The sequence below is a fragment of the Salvelinus namaycush genome, chromosome 25, assembly GCF_016432855.1.
Source record: "Salvelinus namaycush isolate Seneca chromosome 25, SaNama_1.0, whole genome shotgun sequence".
Classification (NCBI taxonomy): Eukaryota; Metazoa; Chordata; class Actinopteri; order Salmoniformes; family Salmonidae; genus Salvelinus; species Salvelinus namaycush.
The window spans coordinates 41570321-41590232 of record NC_052331.1 but is presented as its reverse complement, the minus strand read 5'-3'; the positions used below and the strand labels follow the sequence as shown (position 1 = coordinate 41590232).

Here is a 19912-nt window from a genome sequence, read left to right as displayed (position 1 = left end):
TCATTAACAAGACCTGTTCCTCAACCTCATTAACACAAGACCTGTTCCTCAACCTCATTAACAAGACCTGTTCCTCAACCTCATTAACACAAGACCTGTTCCTCAACCTCATTAACACAAGACCTGTACCTCAACCTCATTAACAAGACCTGTTCCTCAACCTCATTAACAAGACCTGTTCCTCAACCTCATTAACACAAGACCTGTTCCTCAACCTCATTAACAAGACCTGTTCCTCAACCTCATTAACAAGACCTGTCCTCAACCTCATTAACACAAGACCTGTTCCTCAACCTCATTAACACAAGACCTGTTCCTCAACCTCATTAACACAAGACCTGTTCCTCAACCTCATTAACAAGACCTGTTCCTCAACCTCATTAACAAGACCTGTTCCTCAACCTCATTAACAAGACCTGTTCCTCAACCTCATTAACACAAGACCTGTTCCTCAACCTCATTAACACAAGACCTGTTCCTCAACCTCATTAACACAAGACCTGTTCCTCAACCTCATTAACACAAGACCTGTTCCTCAACCTCATTAACAAGACCTGTTCCTCAACCTCATTAACACAAGACCTGTTCCTCAACCTCATTAACACAAGACCTGTTCCTCAACCTCATTAACAAGACCTGTTCCTCAACCTCATTAACAAGACCTGTTCCTCAACCTCATTAACACAAGACCTGTTCCTCAACCTCATTAACACAAGACCTGTTCCTCAACCTCATTAACAAGACCTGGTCCTCAACCTCATTAACACAAGACCTGTTCCTCAACCTCATTAACAAGACCTGTTCCTCAACCTCATTAACACAAGACCTGTTCCTCAACCTCATTAACACAAGACCTGTTCCTCAACCTCATTAACAAGACCTGGTCCTCAACCTCATTAACACAAGACCTGTTCCTCAACCTCATTAACACAAGACCTGTTCCTCAACCTCATTAACACAAGACCTGTTCCTCAACCTCATTAACACAAGACCTGTTCCTCAACCTCATTAACAAGACCTGTTCCTCAACCTCATTAACACAAGACCTGTTCCTCAACCTCATTAACACAAGACCTGTTCCTCAACCTCATTAACACAAGACCTGTTCCTCAACCTCATTAACACAAGACCTGTTCCTCAACCTCATTAACAAGACCTGTTCCTCAACCTCATTAACACAAGACCTGTTCCTCAACCTCATTAACACAAGACCTGTTCCTCAACCTCATTAACAAGACCTGTTCCTCAACCTCATTAACACAAGACCTGTTCCTCAACCTCATTAACAAGACCTGTTCCTCAATCTCATTAACACAAGACCTGTTCCTCAACCTCATTAACACAAGACCTGTTCCTCAACCTCATTAACACAAGACCTGTTCCTCAACCTCATTAACTAGACCTGTTCCTCAACCTCATTAACACAAGACCTGTTCCTCAACCTCATTAACAAGACCTGTTCCTCAACCTCATTAACACAAGACCTGTTCCTCAACCTCATTAACAAGACCTGTTCCTCAACCTCATTAACTAGACCTGTTCCTCAACCTCATTAACAAGACCTGTTCCTCAACCTCATTAACAAGACCTGTTCCTCAACCTCATTAACTAGACCTGTTCCTCAACCTCATTAACAAGACCTGTTCCTCAACCTCATTAACAAGACCTGTTCCTCAACCTCATTAACAAGACCTGTTCCTCAACCTCATTAACTAGACCTGTTCCTCAACCTCATTAACACAAGACCTGTTCCTCAACCTCATTAACAAGACCTGTTCCTCAACCTCATTAACAAGACCTGTTCCTCAACCTCATTAACACAAGACCTGTTCCTCAACCTCATTAACACAAGACCTGTTCCTCAACCTCATTAACACAAGACCTGTTCCTCAACCTCATTAACAAGACCTGTTCCTCAACCTCATTAACACAAGACCTGTTCCTCAACCTCATTAACACAAGACCTGTTCCTCAACCTCATTAACAAGACCTGTTCCTCAACCTCATTAACAAGACCTGTTCCTCAACCTCATTAACACAAGACCTGTTCCTCAACCTCATTAACACAAGACCTGTTCCTCAACCTCATTAACAAGACCTGTTCCTCAACCTCATTAACACAAGACCTGTTCCTCAACCTCATTAACACAAGACCTGTTCCTCAACCTCATTAACACAAGACCTGTTCCTCAACCTCATTAACACAAGACCTGTTCCTCAACCTCATTAACAAGACCTGTTCCTCAACCTCATTAACACAAGACCTGTTCCTCAACCTCATTAACACAAGACCTGTTCCTCAACCTCATTAACACAAGACCTGTTCCTCAACCTCATTAACACAAGACCTGTTCCTCAACCTCATTAACAAGACCTGTTCCTCAACCTCATTAACACAAGACCTGTTCCTCAACCTCATTAACACAAGACCTGTTCCTCAACCTCATTAACAAGACCTGTTCCTCAACCTCATTAACACAAGACCTGTTCCTCAACCTCATTAACAAGACCTGTTCCTCAATCTCATTAACACAAGACCTGTTCCTCAACCTCATTAACACAAGACCTGTTCCTCAACCTCATTAACACAAGACCTGTTCCTCAACCTCATTAACTAGACCTGTTCCTCAACCTCATTAACACAAGACCTGTTCCTCAACCTCATTAACAAGACCTGTTCCTCAACCTCATTAACACAAGACCTGTTCCTCAACCTCATTAACAAGACCTGTTCCTCAACCTCATTAACTAGACCTGTTCCTCAACCTCATTAACAAGACCTGTTCCTCAACCTCATTAACAAGACCTGTTCCTCAACCTCATTAACTAGACCTGTTCCTCAACCTCATTAACAAGACCTGTTCCTCAACCTCATTAACAAGACCTGTTCCTCAACCTCATTAACAAGACCTGTTCCTCAACCTCATTAACTAGACCTGTTCCTCAACCTCATTAACACAAGACCTGTTCCTCAACCTCATTAACAAGACCTGTTCCTCAACCTCATTAACAAGACCTGTTCCTCAACCTCATTAACACAAGACCTGTTCCTCAACCTCATTAACACAAGACCTGTTCCTCAACCTCATTAACACAAGACCTGTTCCTCAACCTCATTAACAAGACCTGTTCCTCAACCTCATTAACACAAGACCTGTTCCTCAACCTCATTAACACAAGACCTGTTCCTCAACCTCATTAACAAGACCTGTTCCTCAACCTCATTAACACAAGACCTGTTCCTCAACCTCATTAACAAGACCTGTTCCTCAACCTCATTAACAAGACCTGTTCCTCAACCTCATTAACAAGACCTGTTCCTCAACCTCATTAACACAAGACCTGTTCCTCAACCTCATTAACACAAGACCCGTTCCTCAACCTCATTAACAAGACCTGTTCCTCAACCTCATTAACACAAGACCTGTTCCTCAACCTCATTAACAAGACCTGTTCCTCAACCTCATTAACAAGACCTGTTCCTCAACCTCATTAACACAAGACCTGTTCCTAAACCTCATTAACAAGACCTGTTCCTCAACCTCATTAACACAAGACCTGTTCCTCAACCTCATTAACAAGACCTGTTCCTCAACCTCATTAACACAAGACCTGTTCCTCAACCTCATTAACAAGACCTGTTCCTCAACCTCATTAACAAGACCTGTTCCTCAACCTCATTAACACAAGACCTGTTCCTCAACCTCATTAACACAAGACCTGTTCCTCAACCTCATTAACACAAGACCTGTTTCTCAACCTCATTAACACAAGACCTGTGCCTCAACCTCATTAACTTTGAATGTTACTTCTATTCTTGGTCCAAATACTCGTAAGAGTTTTGAAACTACGATTAGTGACAATGGTTGTTCCGGCCAAATTTTTGTCAACTTCCTCCAGCATGTGTTGCCATGGAAACGGCAATGTTTCATTATGCTGCATGACCACATGTATTGCCATGGAAACAGCAATGTTTCATTATGCTGCACGACAACATGTATTGCCATGGAAACAGCAATGTTTCATTATGTTGCATGACAGTGTGTATTGCTATGGAAACAGCATGATAATCCAAACATGTATTTTATTTTTTCCCCTTTTTTTGGCAATTCTTAAGTTTCTGGCGCCCCCCAACATCACAACCACCTCATACAATTTATGTCTCAAATTTGGTGGTTCAACAGCATTTAAGATCTATGCCTTTATCAGTACAGTCATCTCCACAGTTAACTCAGTTACCACAGACAACAGCTGTACCCTGCTTTCATGCACCTGTACTGACCTCGCCTTCTGGATGATAGCAGTGGCTCGGGTGGTTGTTGTCCTTGATGATCTTTATGGCCTTCCTGTGACATCGGGTGGTGTAGGTGTCCTGGAGGGCAGGTAGTTTGCCCCCGGTGATGCGTTATGGAGACCTCACTATCCTCTGGAAAGCCTTATGGTTGTGGGCGGAGCAGTTGCCGTAGCAGACAGTGATACAGCCTGACAGGATGCTCTCGATTGTGCATCTGTAAAAGTTTGTGAGTGTTTTTGGTGACAAGCCGAATTTCTTCAGCCTCCTGAGGTTGAAGAGGCGCTGCTGCGCCTTCTTCACCACGCTGTCTGTGTGGATGGACCATTTCAGTTTGTCCGTGATGTGTACGCCGAGGAACTTAAAACTTTCCACCCTCTCCACTACTGTCCAGTCGATGTGGATAGGGGGGGTGCTCCCTCTGCTGTTTCCTGAAGTCCACAATCATCTCCTTTGTTTTGTTGACATTGAGTGTGAGGTTATTTTCCTGACACCACACTCCGAGGCCCCTCACCTCTTCCCTGTATGCCGTCTCGTCGTTGTTGGTAATCAAGCCTACCACTCTAGTGTCGTCTGCAAACTTGATGATTGAGTTGGAGGTGTGCATGGCCACGCAGTCATGAGTGAACAGGGAGTACAGGAGAGGGCTCAGAACACACCCTTGTGGGGCCCCAGTGTTGAGGATCAGCGGGGGGGAGATGTTGTTACCTACCCTCACCACCTGGGGGCGGTCCGTCAGGAAGTCCAGGACCCAGTTGCACAGGGCGGGGTCGAGACCCAGGGTCTCGAGCTTAATGACGAGTTTGGAGGGTACTATGGTGTTAAATGCTGAGCTGTAGTTGATGAACAGCATTCTTACATAGGTATTCCTCCTGTCCAGATGGGTTAGGGCAGTGTGCAGTGTGCAGTGTGATGGCGATTGCATCGTCAGTGGACCTATTGGGGCGGTAAGCAAATTGGAGTGGGTCTAGGGTGTCAGGTAGGGTGGAGGTGATATGATCCTTGACTAGTCTCTCAAAGCACTTCATGATGACGGAAGTGAGTGCTACGGGGCCATACTCATTTAGCTCAGTTACCTTAGCTTTCTTGGGAACAGGAACAATGGTGGCCCTCTTGAAGCATGTGGGAACAGCAGACTGGGATAAGGATTGATTGAATATGTCCATAAACACACCCGCCAGCTGGTCTGCGCATGCTCCGAGGATGCGGCTGGGAATGCCGTCTGGGCCTGCAGCCTTGCGAGGGTTAACACGTTTAAGTGTTTTACTCACGTTGGCTGCAGTGAAGGAGAGCCCGCAGGTTTTGGTAGCGGGTCGTGTCAGTGGCACTGTGTTGTCAAAGCGAGCAAAGAAGTTGTTTAGTTTGTCTGGGAGCAAGACATCGTGGTCCGCGACGGGGCTGGTTTTCTTTTTGTAATCCGTGATGGACTGTAGACCCTGCCACATACCTCTTGTGTCTGAGCTGTTGAATTGCGACTCTACTTTGTCTCTATACTGACGCTTAGCTAGTTTGATTGCCTTGCGGAGGGAATAGCTACACTGTTTGTATTCGGTCATGTTTCCGGTCACCTTGCCCTGATTAAAATCAGTGGTTCGCGCTTTCAGTTTTGCACGAATGCTGCCATCAATCCACAGTTTCTGGTTGGGCAATGTTTTAAGACAGACAAAGGCATCACTATCAGTACAGTTATCTCCTACTGAAGCACTAGATCTACCCTTTACTACTCCTTCTAGTAACTCAATGAATTCAAGCACCTGATTAACACCAGTTTTCCAGCACAGACTCCACCACTGTACATAGCATCTTGCCTCACCACCTTACTATCCCTGCCTACTCCTTCCCCTAGCTGCATAACACCAGTACATAGGCCTGTAGCACCATTCTCATCTTTCCACAGCCACTTAAGCCACCTGACACAAATCCTTTCTGGGTTTTTTGTAGCAGTTGGCCATTGCAGAATTTGGGCAACTTCATTCCAAAATGCCTGATCAGTCTTTTCATTGTGCTGCATAACAGAATTAATTGAAGTAGCAGAATGATCATAGAGGTCTCTGTGTCCTCTCTTTCAGTATCTGACCACTCCCTGACCTAACCCTGCTGGCTCCTCCCTTCTCCCCCTGACCACTCCCTGACCTAACCCTGCTGGCTCCTCCCTTCTCCCCCTGACCACTCCCTGACCTAACCCTGCTGGCTCCTCCCTTCTCCCCATGACCACTCCCTGGCCTAACCCTGCTGGCTCCTCCCTTCTCCCCCTGACCACTCCCTGATCTAACCCTGCTGGCTCCTCTCTTTCAGTATCTGACCACTCCCTGATCTAACCCTGCTGGCTCCTCCCTTCTCCCCCTGACCACTCCCTGATCTAACCCTGCTGGCTCCTCTCTTTCAGTATCTGACCACTCCCTGGCCTAACCCTGCTGGCTCCTCTCTTTCAGTATCTGACCACTCCCTGGCCTAACCCTGCTGGCTCCTCCCTTCTCCCCCTGACCACTCCCTGGCCTAACCCTGCTGGCTCCTCCCTTCTCCCCCTGACCACTCCCTGATCTAACCCTGCTGGCTCCTCCCTTCTCCCCCTGACCACTCCCTGATCTAACCCTGCTGTCTCCTCTCTTTCAGTATCTGACCACTCCCTGGCCTAACCCTGCTGGCTCCTCCCTTCTCCCCCTGACCACTCCCTGATCTAACCCTGCTGGCTCCTCTCTTTCAGTATCTGACCACTCCCTGACCTAACCCTGCTGTCTCCTCCCTTCTCCCCCTGACCACTCCCTGATCTAACCCTGCTGGCTCCTCTCTTTCAGTATCTGACCACTCCCTGATCTAACCCTGCTGGCTCCTCCCTTCTCCCCCTGACCACTCCCTGATCTAACCCTGCTGGCTCCTCTCTTTCAGTATCTGACCACTCCCTGACCTAACCCTGCTGTCTCCTCTCTTTCAGTATCTGACCACTCCCTGACCTAACCCTGCTGTCTCCTCCCTTCTCCCCCTGACCACTCCCTGACCTAACCCTGCTGTCTCCTCCCTTCTCCCCCTGACCACTCCCTGATCTAACCCTGCTGGCTCCTCCCTTTCAGTATCTGACCACTCCCTGACCTAACCCTGCTGTCTCCTCTCTTTCAGTATCTGACCACTCCCTGACCTAACCCTGCTGTCTCCTCCCTTCTCCCCCTGACCACTCCCTGGCCTAACCCTGCTGTCTCCTCTCTTTCAGTATCTGACCACTCCCTGGCCTAACCCTGCTGGCTCCTCCCTTCTCCCCCTGACCACTCCCTGACCTAACCCTGCTGTCTCCTCTCTTTCAGTATCTGACCACTCCCTGACCTAACCCTGCTGGCTCCTCTCTTTCAGTATCTGACCACTCCCTGACCTAACCCTGCTGGCTCCTCCCTTCTCCCCCTGACCACTCCCTGACCTAACCCTGCTGGCTCCTCTCTTTCAGTATCTGACCACTCCCTGGCCTAACCCTGCTGTCTCCTCTCTTTCAGTATCTGACCACTCCCTGGCCTAACCCTGCTGTCTCCTCTCTTTCAGTATCTGACCACTCCCTGGTCTAACCCTGCTGTCTCCTCTCTTTCAGTATCTGACCACTCCCTGGCCTAACCCTGCTGGCTCCTCTCTTACAGTATCTGACCACTCCCTGGCCTAACCCTGCTGTCTCCTCTCTTTCAGTATCTGACCACTCCCTGATCTAACCCTGCTGGCTCCTCTCTTTCAGTATCTGACCACTCCCTGGCCTAACCCTGCTGTCTCCTCTCTTTCAGTATCTGACCACTCCCTGGCCTAACCCTGCTGGCTCCTCCCTTCTCCCCCTGACCACTCCCTGACCTAACCCTGCTGGCTCCTCCCTTCTCTCCCTGGCCTAACCCTGCTGGCTCCTCCCTTTCAGTATCTGACCACTCCCTGATCTAACCCTGCTGTCTCCTCTCTTTCAGTATCTGACCACTCCCTGGCCTAACCCTGCTGTCTCCTCTCTTTCAGTATCTGACCACTCCCTGGCCTAACCCTGCTGGCTCCTCCCTTCTCCCCCTGACCACTCCCTGACCTAACCCTGCTGTCTCCTCTCTTTCAGTATCTGACCACTCCCTGGCCTAACCCTGCTGGCTCCTCCCTTCTCCCCCTGACCACTCCCTGGCCTAACCCTGCTGGCTCCTCCCTTCTCCCCCTGACCACTCCCTGGCCTAACCCTGCTGGCTCCTCCCTTCTCCCCCTGACCACTCCCTGATCTAACCCTGCTGGCTCCTCTCTTTCAGTATCTGACCACTCCCTGATCTAACCCTGCTGGCTCCTCTCTTTCAGTATCTGACCACTCCCTGGCCTAACCCTGCTGGCTCCTCTCTTTCAGTATCTGACCACTCCCTGACCTAACCCTGCTGTCTCCTCTAGTTCAGTATCTGACCACTCCCTGACCTAACCCTGCTGTCTCCTCCCTTCTCCCCCTGACCACTCCCTGGCCTAACCCTGCTGTCTCCTCCCTTCTCCCCCTGACCACTCCCTGACCTAACCCTGCTGTCTCCTCTCTTTCAGTTTCTGACCACTCCCCTGCCTAACCCTGCTGGCTCCTCCCTTTCAGTATCTGACCACTCCCTGATCTAACCCTGCTGTCTCCTCTCTTTCAGTATCTGACCACTCCCTGGCCTAACCCTGCTGTCACCTCTCTTTCAGTATCTGACCACTCCCTGGCCTAACCCTGCTGTCTCCTCTCTTTCAGTATCTGACCACTCCCTGGCCTAACCCTGCTGTCTCCTCTCTTTCAGTATCTGACCACTCCCTGATCTAACCCTGCTGGCTCCTCCCTTCTCCCCCTGACCACTCCCTGGCCTAACCCTGCTGGCTCCTCCCTTCTCCCCCTGACCACTCCCTGACCTAACCCTGCTGGCTCCTCCCTTCTCCCCCTGACCACTCCCTGATCTAACCCTGCTGTCTCCTCTCTTTCAGTATCTGACCACTCCCTGATCTAACCCTGCTGGCTCCTCCCTTCTCCCCCTGACCACTCCCTGGCCTAACCCTGCTGGCTCCTCCCTTCTCCCCCTGACCACTCCCTGACCTAACCCTGCTGGCTCCTCCCTTCTCCCCCTGACCACTCCCTGATCTAACCCTGCTGTCTCCTCTCTTTCAGTATCTGACCACTCCCTGACCTAACCCTGCTGTCTCCTCTCTTTCAGTATCTGACCACTCCCTGATCTAACCCTGCTGGCTCCTCTCTTTCAGTATCTGACCACTCCCTGGCCTAACCCTGCTGGCTCCTCCCTTCTCCCCCTGACCACTCCCTGATCTAACCCTGCTGGCTCCTCTCTTTCAGTATCTGACCACTCCCTGGCCTAACCCTGCTGGCTCCTCCCTTCTCCCCCTGACCACTCCCTGATCTAACCCTGCTGGCTCCTCCCTTCTTCCCCTGACCACTCCATGGCCTAACCCTGCTGGCTCCTCCCTTCTCCCCCTGACCACTCCCTGACCTAACCCTGCTGTCTCCTCTCTTTCAGTATCTGACCACTCCCTGACCTAACCCTGCTGTCTCCTCTCTTTCAGTATCTGACCACTCCCTGATCTAACCCTGCTGTCTCCTCCCTTCTCCCCCTGACCACTCCCTGATCTAACCCTGCTGGCTCCTCTCTTTCAGTATCTGACCACTCCCTGACCTAACCCTGCTGGCTCCTCCCTTCTTCCCCTGACCACTCCCTGATCTAACCCTGCTGGCTCCTCTCTTTCAGTATCTGACCACTCCCTGGCCTAACCCTGCTGGCTCCTCCCTTCTCCCCCTGACCACTCCCTGACCTAACCCTGCTGGCTCCTCTCTTTCAGTATCTGACCACTCCCTGATCTAACCCTGCTGGCTCCTCTCTTTCAGTATCTGACCACTCCCTGACCTAACCCTGCTGGCTCCTCTCTTTCAGTATCTGACCACTCCCTGATCTAACCCTGCTGGCTCCTCCCTTCTCCCCCTGACCACTCCCTGGCCTAACCCTGCTGTCTCCTCTCTTTCAGTATCTGACCACTCCCTGGCCTAACCCTGCTGTCTCCTCTCTTTCAGTATCTGACCACTCCCTGGCCTAACCCTGCTGTCTCCTCTCTTTCAGTATCTGACCACTCCCTGGCCTAACCCTGCTGTCTCCTCTCTTTCAGTATCTGACCACTCCCTGGCCTAACCCTGCTGTCTCCTCTCTTTCAGTATCTGACCACTCCCTGGCCTAACCCTGCTGGCTCCTCCCTTTCAGTATCTGACCACTCCCTGACCTAACCCTGCTGGCTCCTCCCTTTCAGTATCTGACCACTCCCTGACCTAACCCTGCTGGCTCCTCCCTTTCAGTATCTGACCACTCCCTGATCTAACCCTGCTGTCTCCTCTCTTTCAGTATCTGACCACTCCCTGGCCTAACCCTGCTGGCTCCTCCCTTCTCCCCCTGACCACTCCCTGGCCTAACCCTGCTGGCTCCTCCCTTCTCCCCCTGACCACTCCCTGGCCTAACCCTGCTGTCTCCTCTCTTTCAGTATCTGACCACTCCCTGACCTAACCCTGCTGTCTCCTCTCTTTCAGTATCTGACCACTCCCTGGCCTAACCCTGCTGGCTCCTCCCTTTCAGTATCTGACCACTCCCTGACCTAACCCTGCTGTCTCCTCTCTTTCAGTATCTGACCACTCCCTGGCCTAACCCTGCTGGCTCCTCCCTTTCAGTACCTGACCACTCCCTGATCTAACCCTGCTGGCTCCTCCCTTCTTCCCCTGACCACTCCCTGGCCTAACCCTGCTGGCTCCTCCCTTTTTTCCATGACCACTCCCTGACCTAACCCTGCTGGCTCCTCCCTTCTCCCCCTGACCACTCCCTGACCTAACCCTGCTGGCTCCTCCCTTCTTCCCCTGACCACTCCCTGACCTAACCCTGCTGGCTCCTCCCTTCTCCCCCTGACCACTCCCTGACCTAACCCTGCTGGCTCCTCCCTTCTCCCCCTGACCACTCCCTGACCTAACCCTGCTGGCTCCTCCCTTCTTCCCCTGACCACTCCCTGACCTAACCCTGCTGGCTCCTCCCTTCTTCCCCTGACCACTCCCTGACCTAACCCTGCTGGCTCCTCCCTTCTCCCCCTGACCTAACCCTGTTGCCTGCCCCCTCCAGTCCCTCCACCAAAAGCAGACCTCTGTGACCAACTCCCCCGTACTCAGCTTTCTGGTATGTGTAGCCTTCCTCCTCCTAGTCTTCAGCATGGGTGTGGTCTCTCGCAGAGGTTCCTTAAGAACTCGGTAGAACTTGGGGAAGACTTCCACCTCCAGGTCACACTGACCTTCCAGGGTGATCCTGGTGCTGCCACGCCACCGTTCATTTTACCCTGTGAATATGGATATTTTCGGTTTTGCAAGAATTTTTCATGTACAGTGCTATATTTGTGCCATATAGTGTCCAGGCAACCCTCTTTAAGCTGTTTGACCCCAGTAAAAGGCCAGTAGCACTCCGTATTATTCAGAGCCCCATGAAATGACACCATATATAGATTCTACAGACCCCCAACTCCACTTTTACATTGGCACAAATAATGATTTTTTTCTTTATAATCCAATACGTAATACATATACAATGATTTGCATTGGGGGAATTCATTTGACCTTGGAACATGTTTTAAAACCCAAATTTAATGGAAATGTCACTTAAAAATGAACAAATAGTTATCATTGTTAATGTTTAGACAATTATTTTTCATACATTATGAATAAATACAGGTTAATTACACGTTTCTACTATTAGGGACTTTTATTTGAAAAAAATCAGAAATTCCGTGATCCGGAAGTACTTTTTTAGTGTTGCTGACGAGACGCTGAAACAGAACGGACTCATAGAGAAGGATAGAGACTCTAGTGGCCAAAAAGCTATTTTAGCATAGGAAGCGCTGTTGAGGGCTTCCACCATACTTCCGCAATCCATTTTTAAGTGGTCAACTGGGTGGGGATTCCTATGGGTTGTAGCCTCAATGGGGCTGCCCATGCTGTCACAGACTCTATAATGGAACAGATATAAAGATAAGACCTCTAGCTATCTCTATGCACGAACCAATCATTAAGGACTGTTTCCGGAAGTACGTTTGCGTCTCTTTTATAACCAACAAAGAAAACGCCAAAAATTGTGTTCTTGTGCTAACTAGCGTTTAAAAAATATATATAAATACAACGCTCATTTCATTTTGTCTTTATAACAATCCGAAGCGTTAAGTTGCTTAGAGGTGTAACATGGGTATGTATTAGCTAAAGTCGTATATTTTGTTTGTAGCTTAGCTATTATGCTTCTATCTCTAGCTAATGTTAGCTATCTTGCTTCGGCCCTCCATTGCTGTTTTATCTAGATGTAGCCTAGCCCATATCAAATTGTACTCGTCACACTTTCCAACCATGCAGAGAGAATGAAAGTAGCGGAACAATATAAAGTAACACGTAATGCATACACAGTGAATGACAACTTGTCTTTACACGGGTAACCCGTTTTAACAGTGGCAGCCAACAGTATTTTTCAATGACAACGTGTTTTTGTGGCTTCGATCTTCCGTTTACACGAAGGTGTTCTGAGAAGCATATAGCTAATTAGCAGTCCACTCTATTTCTCGCTGATATGAAAGATGAAGGTCCTTATACTTCCAAAACCGTAACGTGTGTTCATGGACCCAAGGTGCTATTTATACAGTTTCCCCAGATGTTCTGCTGCAGAAAATCCAAAATTGTCAAACCATTTCTAAATTCTTTTAAAAATGATCCTCTCCCCTTTCTTTAAAATCAGATTTTATTGGTTGAATACACATTTATCAAATGTTATTGTGGGTGTAGCGAAATGCTTGTGTTCCTAGCTCCAACAGTGCAGTAATATCTAACAATACACACCTAAAAGAATGAAATAAAACCAATATTTGGATGAGCTCTGTCTGTGATGGGATGTATGGACCGTATGTGGCTAGACTAATATATCTGAAGAATACGTGGATAAAAGTGTATATGTTGTATAGATATGGAGAGAGTGATATATATATATATCAATAATTGAATGATGGACTTGACTGGAATACAGTATATACATATGAAATGGGTAAAAGAGTATGGAAATATTAGTGACCAGTGATTCCATGTCTATGTACATAGGGCAGCAGCCTCTATGGTGCAAGGTTGAGTAACCGGGTAGTAGCTGGCTAGTGACAGTGACTAAGTTGAGGGCAGGGTACTAGGGTGGCTATTTAACAGCGATGGCCTTGAGCTAAAAGCTGTTTTTCAGTCTCTCGGTCCCAGCTTTGATGCACCTGTACTGACCTCGCCTTGTAGATGGTAGCGGGGCGAACAGGCCGTGACTCGGGTGGCTGAGGTCCTTGATGATCTTCTTGGACTTCCTCTGACACCGGGTGCGGTACGTGTCCTGGAGGGCAATGTGCTCCCGGTGATGTTGGACTGACCGCACCACCCTCTTGAGGCGTGCGTGGCCATGCAGTCATGGGTGAATAGGGAGTACAGGAGGGGACTAAGGATGCACCCTTGTGGGGCCCCTGTGTTGAGGATCAGTGTAGTGGAGGTATTGTTGCCTACCTTCACCGCCTGGAGACGGCCTGTCAGGACTCAGGGCCCCAAGCTTAATGATGAGCTTGGACGGTACTGTGGTGTTGAATGCTGAGCTATAGTCAATGACCAGCATTCTTACATAGGTATTCCTCTTGTCCAGATGGGAAAGGGCTGTGTGGAGTGTGATTGAGATTGCGTCATCTGTGGCTCTGTTGGGGCGGGTCTAGGGGTTCCGGGATGATGTGAGCCATGACCAGCCTTTCAAAGCACTTTATGGTTACCGACGTGAGAGTGCTAAAGGGCGGTAATCATTTAGGCAGGTTACCTTTGTTTTCTTGGGCACGGGGACTATGGTGGTCTGCTTGAAACATGTTGGTATTACAGACTTGGTCAGGGAGAGGTTGAAAATGTCAGTGAAGACACTTGCCAGTTGGTCTGCGCCTGCTCTGAGTACATGTCCTGGTAATCCGTCTGGCCCTGTGGCCTTGTGAATGTTGACCTGCTCGAAGGTCTTACTCACATCGGCTATGGAGAGTGTGATTACAGTTGTCCGGGAACATGGTGCTCTCATGCATGCTTCAATGTTTGCCTCGATGCGAGCATGGAGGGCATTTAGCCAGTCTGGTAGGCTCGCGTCACTAGGTTTTCCTTTTGTAGTCCGTAATAGTTTGCAAGCCCTGCCATAATAGGATTCCACCTTGTTCCTATATTGTCATTTTGCCTGTTTGATGGCCCTGAGGAGGTCGTAGCGGGACTTGTATGCGTTCGTGTCCTCAGCCATAGCGTCAGGTTATACCCCAATTGCCCTGTGAGAGATAGCCCTGTCCTTTAGTGCATACCTGGGGGTGTTAATCCAGGGGAAGCAGCTAACTGGGGACTGAGGTGGTTAACTCATCAACGCTCTCGTCGGCGTCCCAGAACATTTGTCAGCGTTATCAAAACTGCAGCATGTTCCTCTTCGGAGGAACATTTCTCTATAGCGCGTGTAAAGGGGTACTTCCTTTTGTGAGCTTCTGCTTGTAAAAAGTGAATCAGGAGTATAGAGTCATGATCTGATTTGCAGAAAGGGGGACGAAGGAGGGCCTTTCGCTTGCTTGTGGGTGGCTTATTTAGACAGTATGCCTCACTACTGTGACTCAACCTCTTCTCTCTACCTCCCTCTCCTCCTAGCAGAATCCCCCTTTCCTCTGCCCTCCCTGGGCCTGCTGGTCCCTCCTCTCCGGATGATGTCAGCAGTTATGTGGCAGGTGGTGCGCCAGGGCAACACAAAGCATTATGGGAAGCTGGAGGAGTTTGTGTCCATGGTAACGGAGGTGGTTCCAGATCTCCTGTCCAACAGACAGAGGTGGCTGCTCATCCTGGCTCTAAGAGGACGGGTAAGAGATTCCTAATCAATCTCAGGGATTTTGCTGCTGTTGAAATCCTTAGGCGTCCAAACAGTGTAAAAATAAATTATATATATTCAATGCATTCAGAAAGTATTCAGACCCCTTGACTTTTTCCACATTTTGTTACATTACATCCTTATTCTAAAATGTATCAAATGTAAAATGTCTACAAATGTATAATAAAAAAAGATCTTATTTACATAAGTATTCAGACCCTTTGCTATGAGACTTGAAGTTGAGCTCAAGTGCTTCCTGTTTCCATTGATCATCCTTGAGATGTTTCTACAACTTGATTGGAGTCCACCTGTGGTAAATTCAATTGATTGGACATGATTTTGAAAGGCACACACCTGTCTATATAAGTTCCCACAATTGACAGTGCATTTCAGAGCAAAAACCAAGCCACGAGGTCGAAGGAATTGTCCGTAGTGCTCAGAGACAGGATTGTGTCGAGGCACAGATCTGGGGAAGGGTACCAAAATAATATCTGCAGCATTGAAGGTCCTCAAGAACACAGTGGCCTCCATCATTCTTTAATGGAAGAAGTGTGGAACCACCTAGAGCTGGCTGCCTGGCCAAACTGATAAAATGGGGGTAGAAGGGCCTTGGTCAGGGAGGTGACCAAGAACCCGATGGTCACTCTGACAGCTCTTGAGTTCCTCTGTGGCGATGGGCGAACCTTCCAGAAGGTCAACCATCTCTGCAACACTCTGCCAATCAGGCCTTTATGGTAGAGTGGCCAAACGGAAGCCACTCCTCAGTAAAAGACACATGACAGCCCGCTTGGAGTTTGCCAAAAAGCACCTAAAGGACTCTGAACATGAGAAACAAGATTCTCTGGTCTGATGAAACCAAGATTTAACTCTTTGGCCTGAATGCCAAGCGTCACGTCTGGAGGAAACCTGGCACCATCCCTTCGGTGAAGCATGGTGGTGGCAGCATCATGCTGTGGGGATGTTTTTCAGTGGCAGGGACTGGGAGACTAGTCAGGATCGAGGGAAAGATGAACGGAGCAAAGTACAGAGATGAAAACCTGCTCCAAAACGCTCAGGACCTCAGACTGGGGTGAAGGTTCATCTTCCAACAGGACAACGACCTTAAGCGCACAGCCAAGTCAACACAGGAGGGGCTTCGGGACAAGTCTCTGAATGTCCTTGAGTGGCCCAGCCAGAGCCTGGACTTGAACCCGATCAAACATCTCTGGAGAGACCTGAAAATAGCTGTGCAGCGACGCTCCCCATCCAACCTGACAGAGCTTGAGAGGATCTGCAGAGAAGAATGGGAGAAACTCCAAATACAGGTGTACCAAGCTTGTAGCGTCATACCCAAGAAGACTCGAGGCTGTAATCACTACCAAAGGTGCTTCAACAAAGTACTGAGTAAAACCTCTGAATACTTATGAAAATTTGACATTTCTATTTAATTAATACATTTGCCAAAATTTCTAAACCTGTTTTTGCTTTGTCATTATTGGGTATTGTGTGTAGATTGATTTAGAAAATAATTTAATCCATTGTAGAATAAGGCTGTAACATAACAAAGTGGTTAAAGTCCAGGGGTCTGAATACTTTCCGACTGCACTGAATATATATTTATTTCAAAATTTAATTGTTGGGTTGGAAAAACTATTTCAGTGGAAACTTAAATGACTAAAACCCAGATATTAATAATTAAGGATCGGCGTTCCGTCAACGGGACAGTTGTAAATCATGCAGAGCATGTCAAGATCAGAGTTTAGAGAAACAACAAATATCAGTACATATAAGTGTCTTATATTGGCTGAAAGCTTAAATTCTTGTTAATATAACTGCACTGTCCAATTTACAGTAGCTATTACTGCGAAAAAATGCCATGCTATTGTTTGAGTTGAGCGCCTAGCAACAAAACACTTTTTTTTTTTCCGAGATAGGTTTGATAAATTCACCTCTGAAGGTGAAATGTGTACTTAAATCAGAGCAAGATTTCAGAATGTATCATCCAAAGGGTCTCAGAGATAACATGAAGTGTCATTTTGTTAGGTGAAAAAGAATTTTATATCCTAAAAAGGTCCATATAGCATGCACGATCGGTTTTTATATTTCCACTCGTTCAATTTGCAAAGAAAGGAATCTGTGAATATCTCACTCTAAACGTTGTTTCACTGAGTCAAATCACGTTCGTATGTATTCCTCAGAGATCCTAGAAAGTATCCATACTTAACTATTTCATTAGGGGTGTAGTATATCCTATAGGACACCATATTTGGTCAGAGAGCGACGCCTTCATGGCCCGCTGATGACGTGGGCGGTCATCACTTGAATGACTGTCTTTGTCAAATAAGCACCAATCGGGGTCAAACAAAGCTAGCTAGATTACAATGAGCTGGGTTTTACGGGAGTATCCGGAAACCATGTATATGTCGTAAAATGTAGCTACTAACCTTTTCATTTTGGACAAAAATTATAAGGATATTCAGTTATGAAAACTGGTTATTTTTGCAAATGTTGAACTTATAATATGGCTACTAATACTGGAAAAGCTAAATCAAAGTCCAAGATGCTGCCATCTTGTGGACACTATTGGAATTACAACCAGAGTAGAACTACGACCTTTCTCCTGCATTTCAAAGATGGTGGTAGAAAAAGACCGGTTGTTTTTTTGTATTTTCTTCTACCAGATCTATTGTGTTATATTCTCCTACATTCAATTCACATTTCCACAAACTTCAAAGTGTTTCCTTTCAAGTGGTACCAAGAATATGCATATCCTTGCTTCAGGGCCTGAGCTACAGGCAGTTAAGCATCAATTAATTTAAGCTCGACTTTGGGATCCTTAGTGGTAATTTCTACGACAACAGTAAATGTGTTTTGGTGTTCATATGACCGACCTATGTCGGACCAAACTTCAAATGCTAATGGGGAGTTGAAACTGCTTGTCAGAGAGGAAGAAGTGATCTTTCATCTCGACTTTGTTGTTGTGAGTGTCAGGGGGAGGGGCTTGGCGTCTGTGATTGGAGACTGCAGATGGGTTGAATGCACGTGGCAGGTGGTAACTGGTTGGTTCTCTTCTCAGGTGGTAACTGGTTGGTTCTCTTCTCAGGTGGTAACTGGTTGGTTCTCTTCTCAGGTGGTAACTGGTTGGTTCTCTTCTCAGGTGGTAACTGGTTGGTTCTCTTCTCAGGTGACTCTGGAATTGTTCCGATCTGGACATCCCGATGACCTCAAGGCTGTTGAAACACACCTGGATAGAATCACAGCATCTGGTCTGAAACAGGTGTGTTTAATCAACTGGGGAGATATTCTGACAAGCCCATTCTCTTGAACAGTAAGGGGCAGTTAAAACGAGTCCTAGACTAAAGCACTTTCTTTTTTTTTTTTTTCTTTTTTTCTTTTTTTTTTATCCCATTTTCTCCCCAATTGTCGTGGTATCCAATCGCTAGTAATTACTATCTTGTCTCATCGCTACAACTCCCGTACGGGCTCGGGAGAGACGAAGGTCGAAAGCCATGCATCCTCCGAAGCACAACCCAACCAAGCCGCACTGCTTCTTTAACACAGCGCGCCTCCAACCCGGAAGCCAGCCGCACCAATGTGTCGGAGGAAACACCGTGTACCTGGCCCCCTTGGTTAGCGCGCACTGCGCCCGGCCCGCCACAGGAGTCGCTGGAGCGCGATGAGACAAGGATAACCCTCCCTAACCCGGACGACGCTATGCCAATTGTGTGTCGCCCCACGGACCTCCCGGTCGCGGCCGGCTGCGACAGAGCCTGGGCGCGAACCCAGAGACTCTGGTGGCGCAGCTAGCACTGCGATGCAGTGCCCTAGACCACTGCGCCACCCGGGAGGCCCGACTAAAGCACTTTCTAAGATAATTTTCTATTTGTTTGCTTTTTAGTCCAGGACTAGGCTGTCTCCAGGAAACCAACACTGTGTCCAGCTTGTGATGTTTGTCTGGACCCTTTGTGTTGCAGTCAAACGATGCCGCGATTGAATTTGCTGAATCCAACTTCCTGAAGCTGATCCAGAGCCTAGTGGAAGACCCAGATAGAAGGAAACACTTCTTCAAGGTATGATAGAGTCTAGTGGAAGACCCAGATAGAAGGAAACACTTCTTCAAGGTATGATAGAGCCTAGTGGAAGACCCAGAAAGGAAGGAACACTTCTTCAAGGTATGATAGAGCCTAGTGGAAGACCCAGATAGGAGGGAACACGAGGCTGCTAAACTCTAACAGGGCTCCTAACCTCCATGATGGACTTCTCTTCTCAGATTATGAAGCTTCATGTTAGTGTTTTAATCTCAAGGCAGGATGCTGTTTTAAAGTATTGGAACAGTGATCAGACTCTCTTCCCTATAGTTGTTGGGTTTCACCCCAGGTGTCTTTAACTTCTTGCGGATTAGTGGGACGCTACCATCCCATTTCGACAATTTCCGGTGAAATTGCAGCGCCAAATTCTAATTAAATTACTATAAATATTAAACTTTCATGAAATCACAAGTGCAATACATCAAAATAAAGCTTCACTTGTTGTTAATCCAGCTGCCATGTCAGATAAAAAAAAAAGGCTTTACGGCGAAAGCAAACCATGCGATTATCTGAGGACAGCGCCCAGCACACGTGCATAACAAATCATTTTCAACCAGGGAGTTGCGACACGAAAGTCAGAAATAGTGATATAATATATGCCTTACCTTTGATCTTCTTCTGTTGGCACTCCAAAAGGTCCCAGTTACATTACAAATGGT

General features: G+C 47.8%; 1 protein-coding gene across 3 annotated transcripts in view; it reads left to right on the top strand.

The window, feature by feature from the left end:
- Positions 1-12373: 12373 nt before the first annotated feature.
- Positions 12374-19912, top strand: part of LOC120020743 (zinc finger protein ZFMSA12A-like) — an 18349-nt gene continuing 10810 nt past the window's right edge. The window contains exons 1-4 of one of the 3 annotated variants that reach the window (XM_038964481.1): positions 12374-12501; positions 14976-15178; positions 18323-18442; positions 19140-19235. In XM_038964481.1, the coding sequence (XP_038820409.1) occupies positions 12498-12501; positions 14976-15178; positions 18323-18442; positions 19140-19235 (423 nt within the window). In that variant the 5' untranslated portion in view covers positions 12374-12497. Of the gene's footprint in view, positions 12502-14972; positions 15179-18322; positions 18443-19139; positions 19236-19912 lie in introns of all 3 variants that reach the window. The other 2 variants (XM_038964482.1, XM_038964480.1) reach the window with 2 other exon arrangements.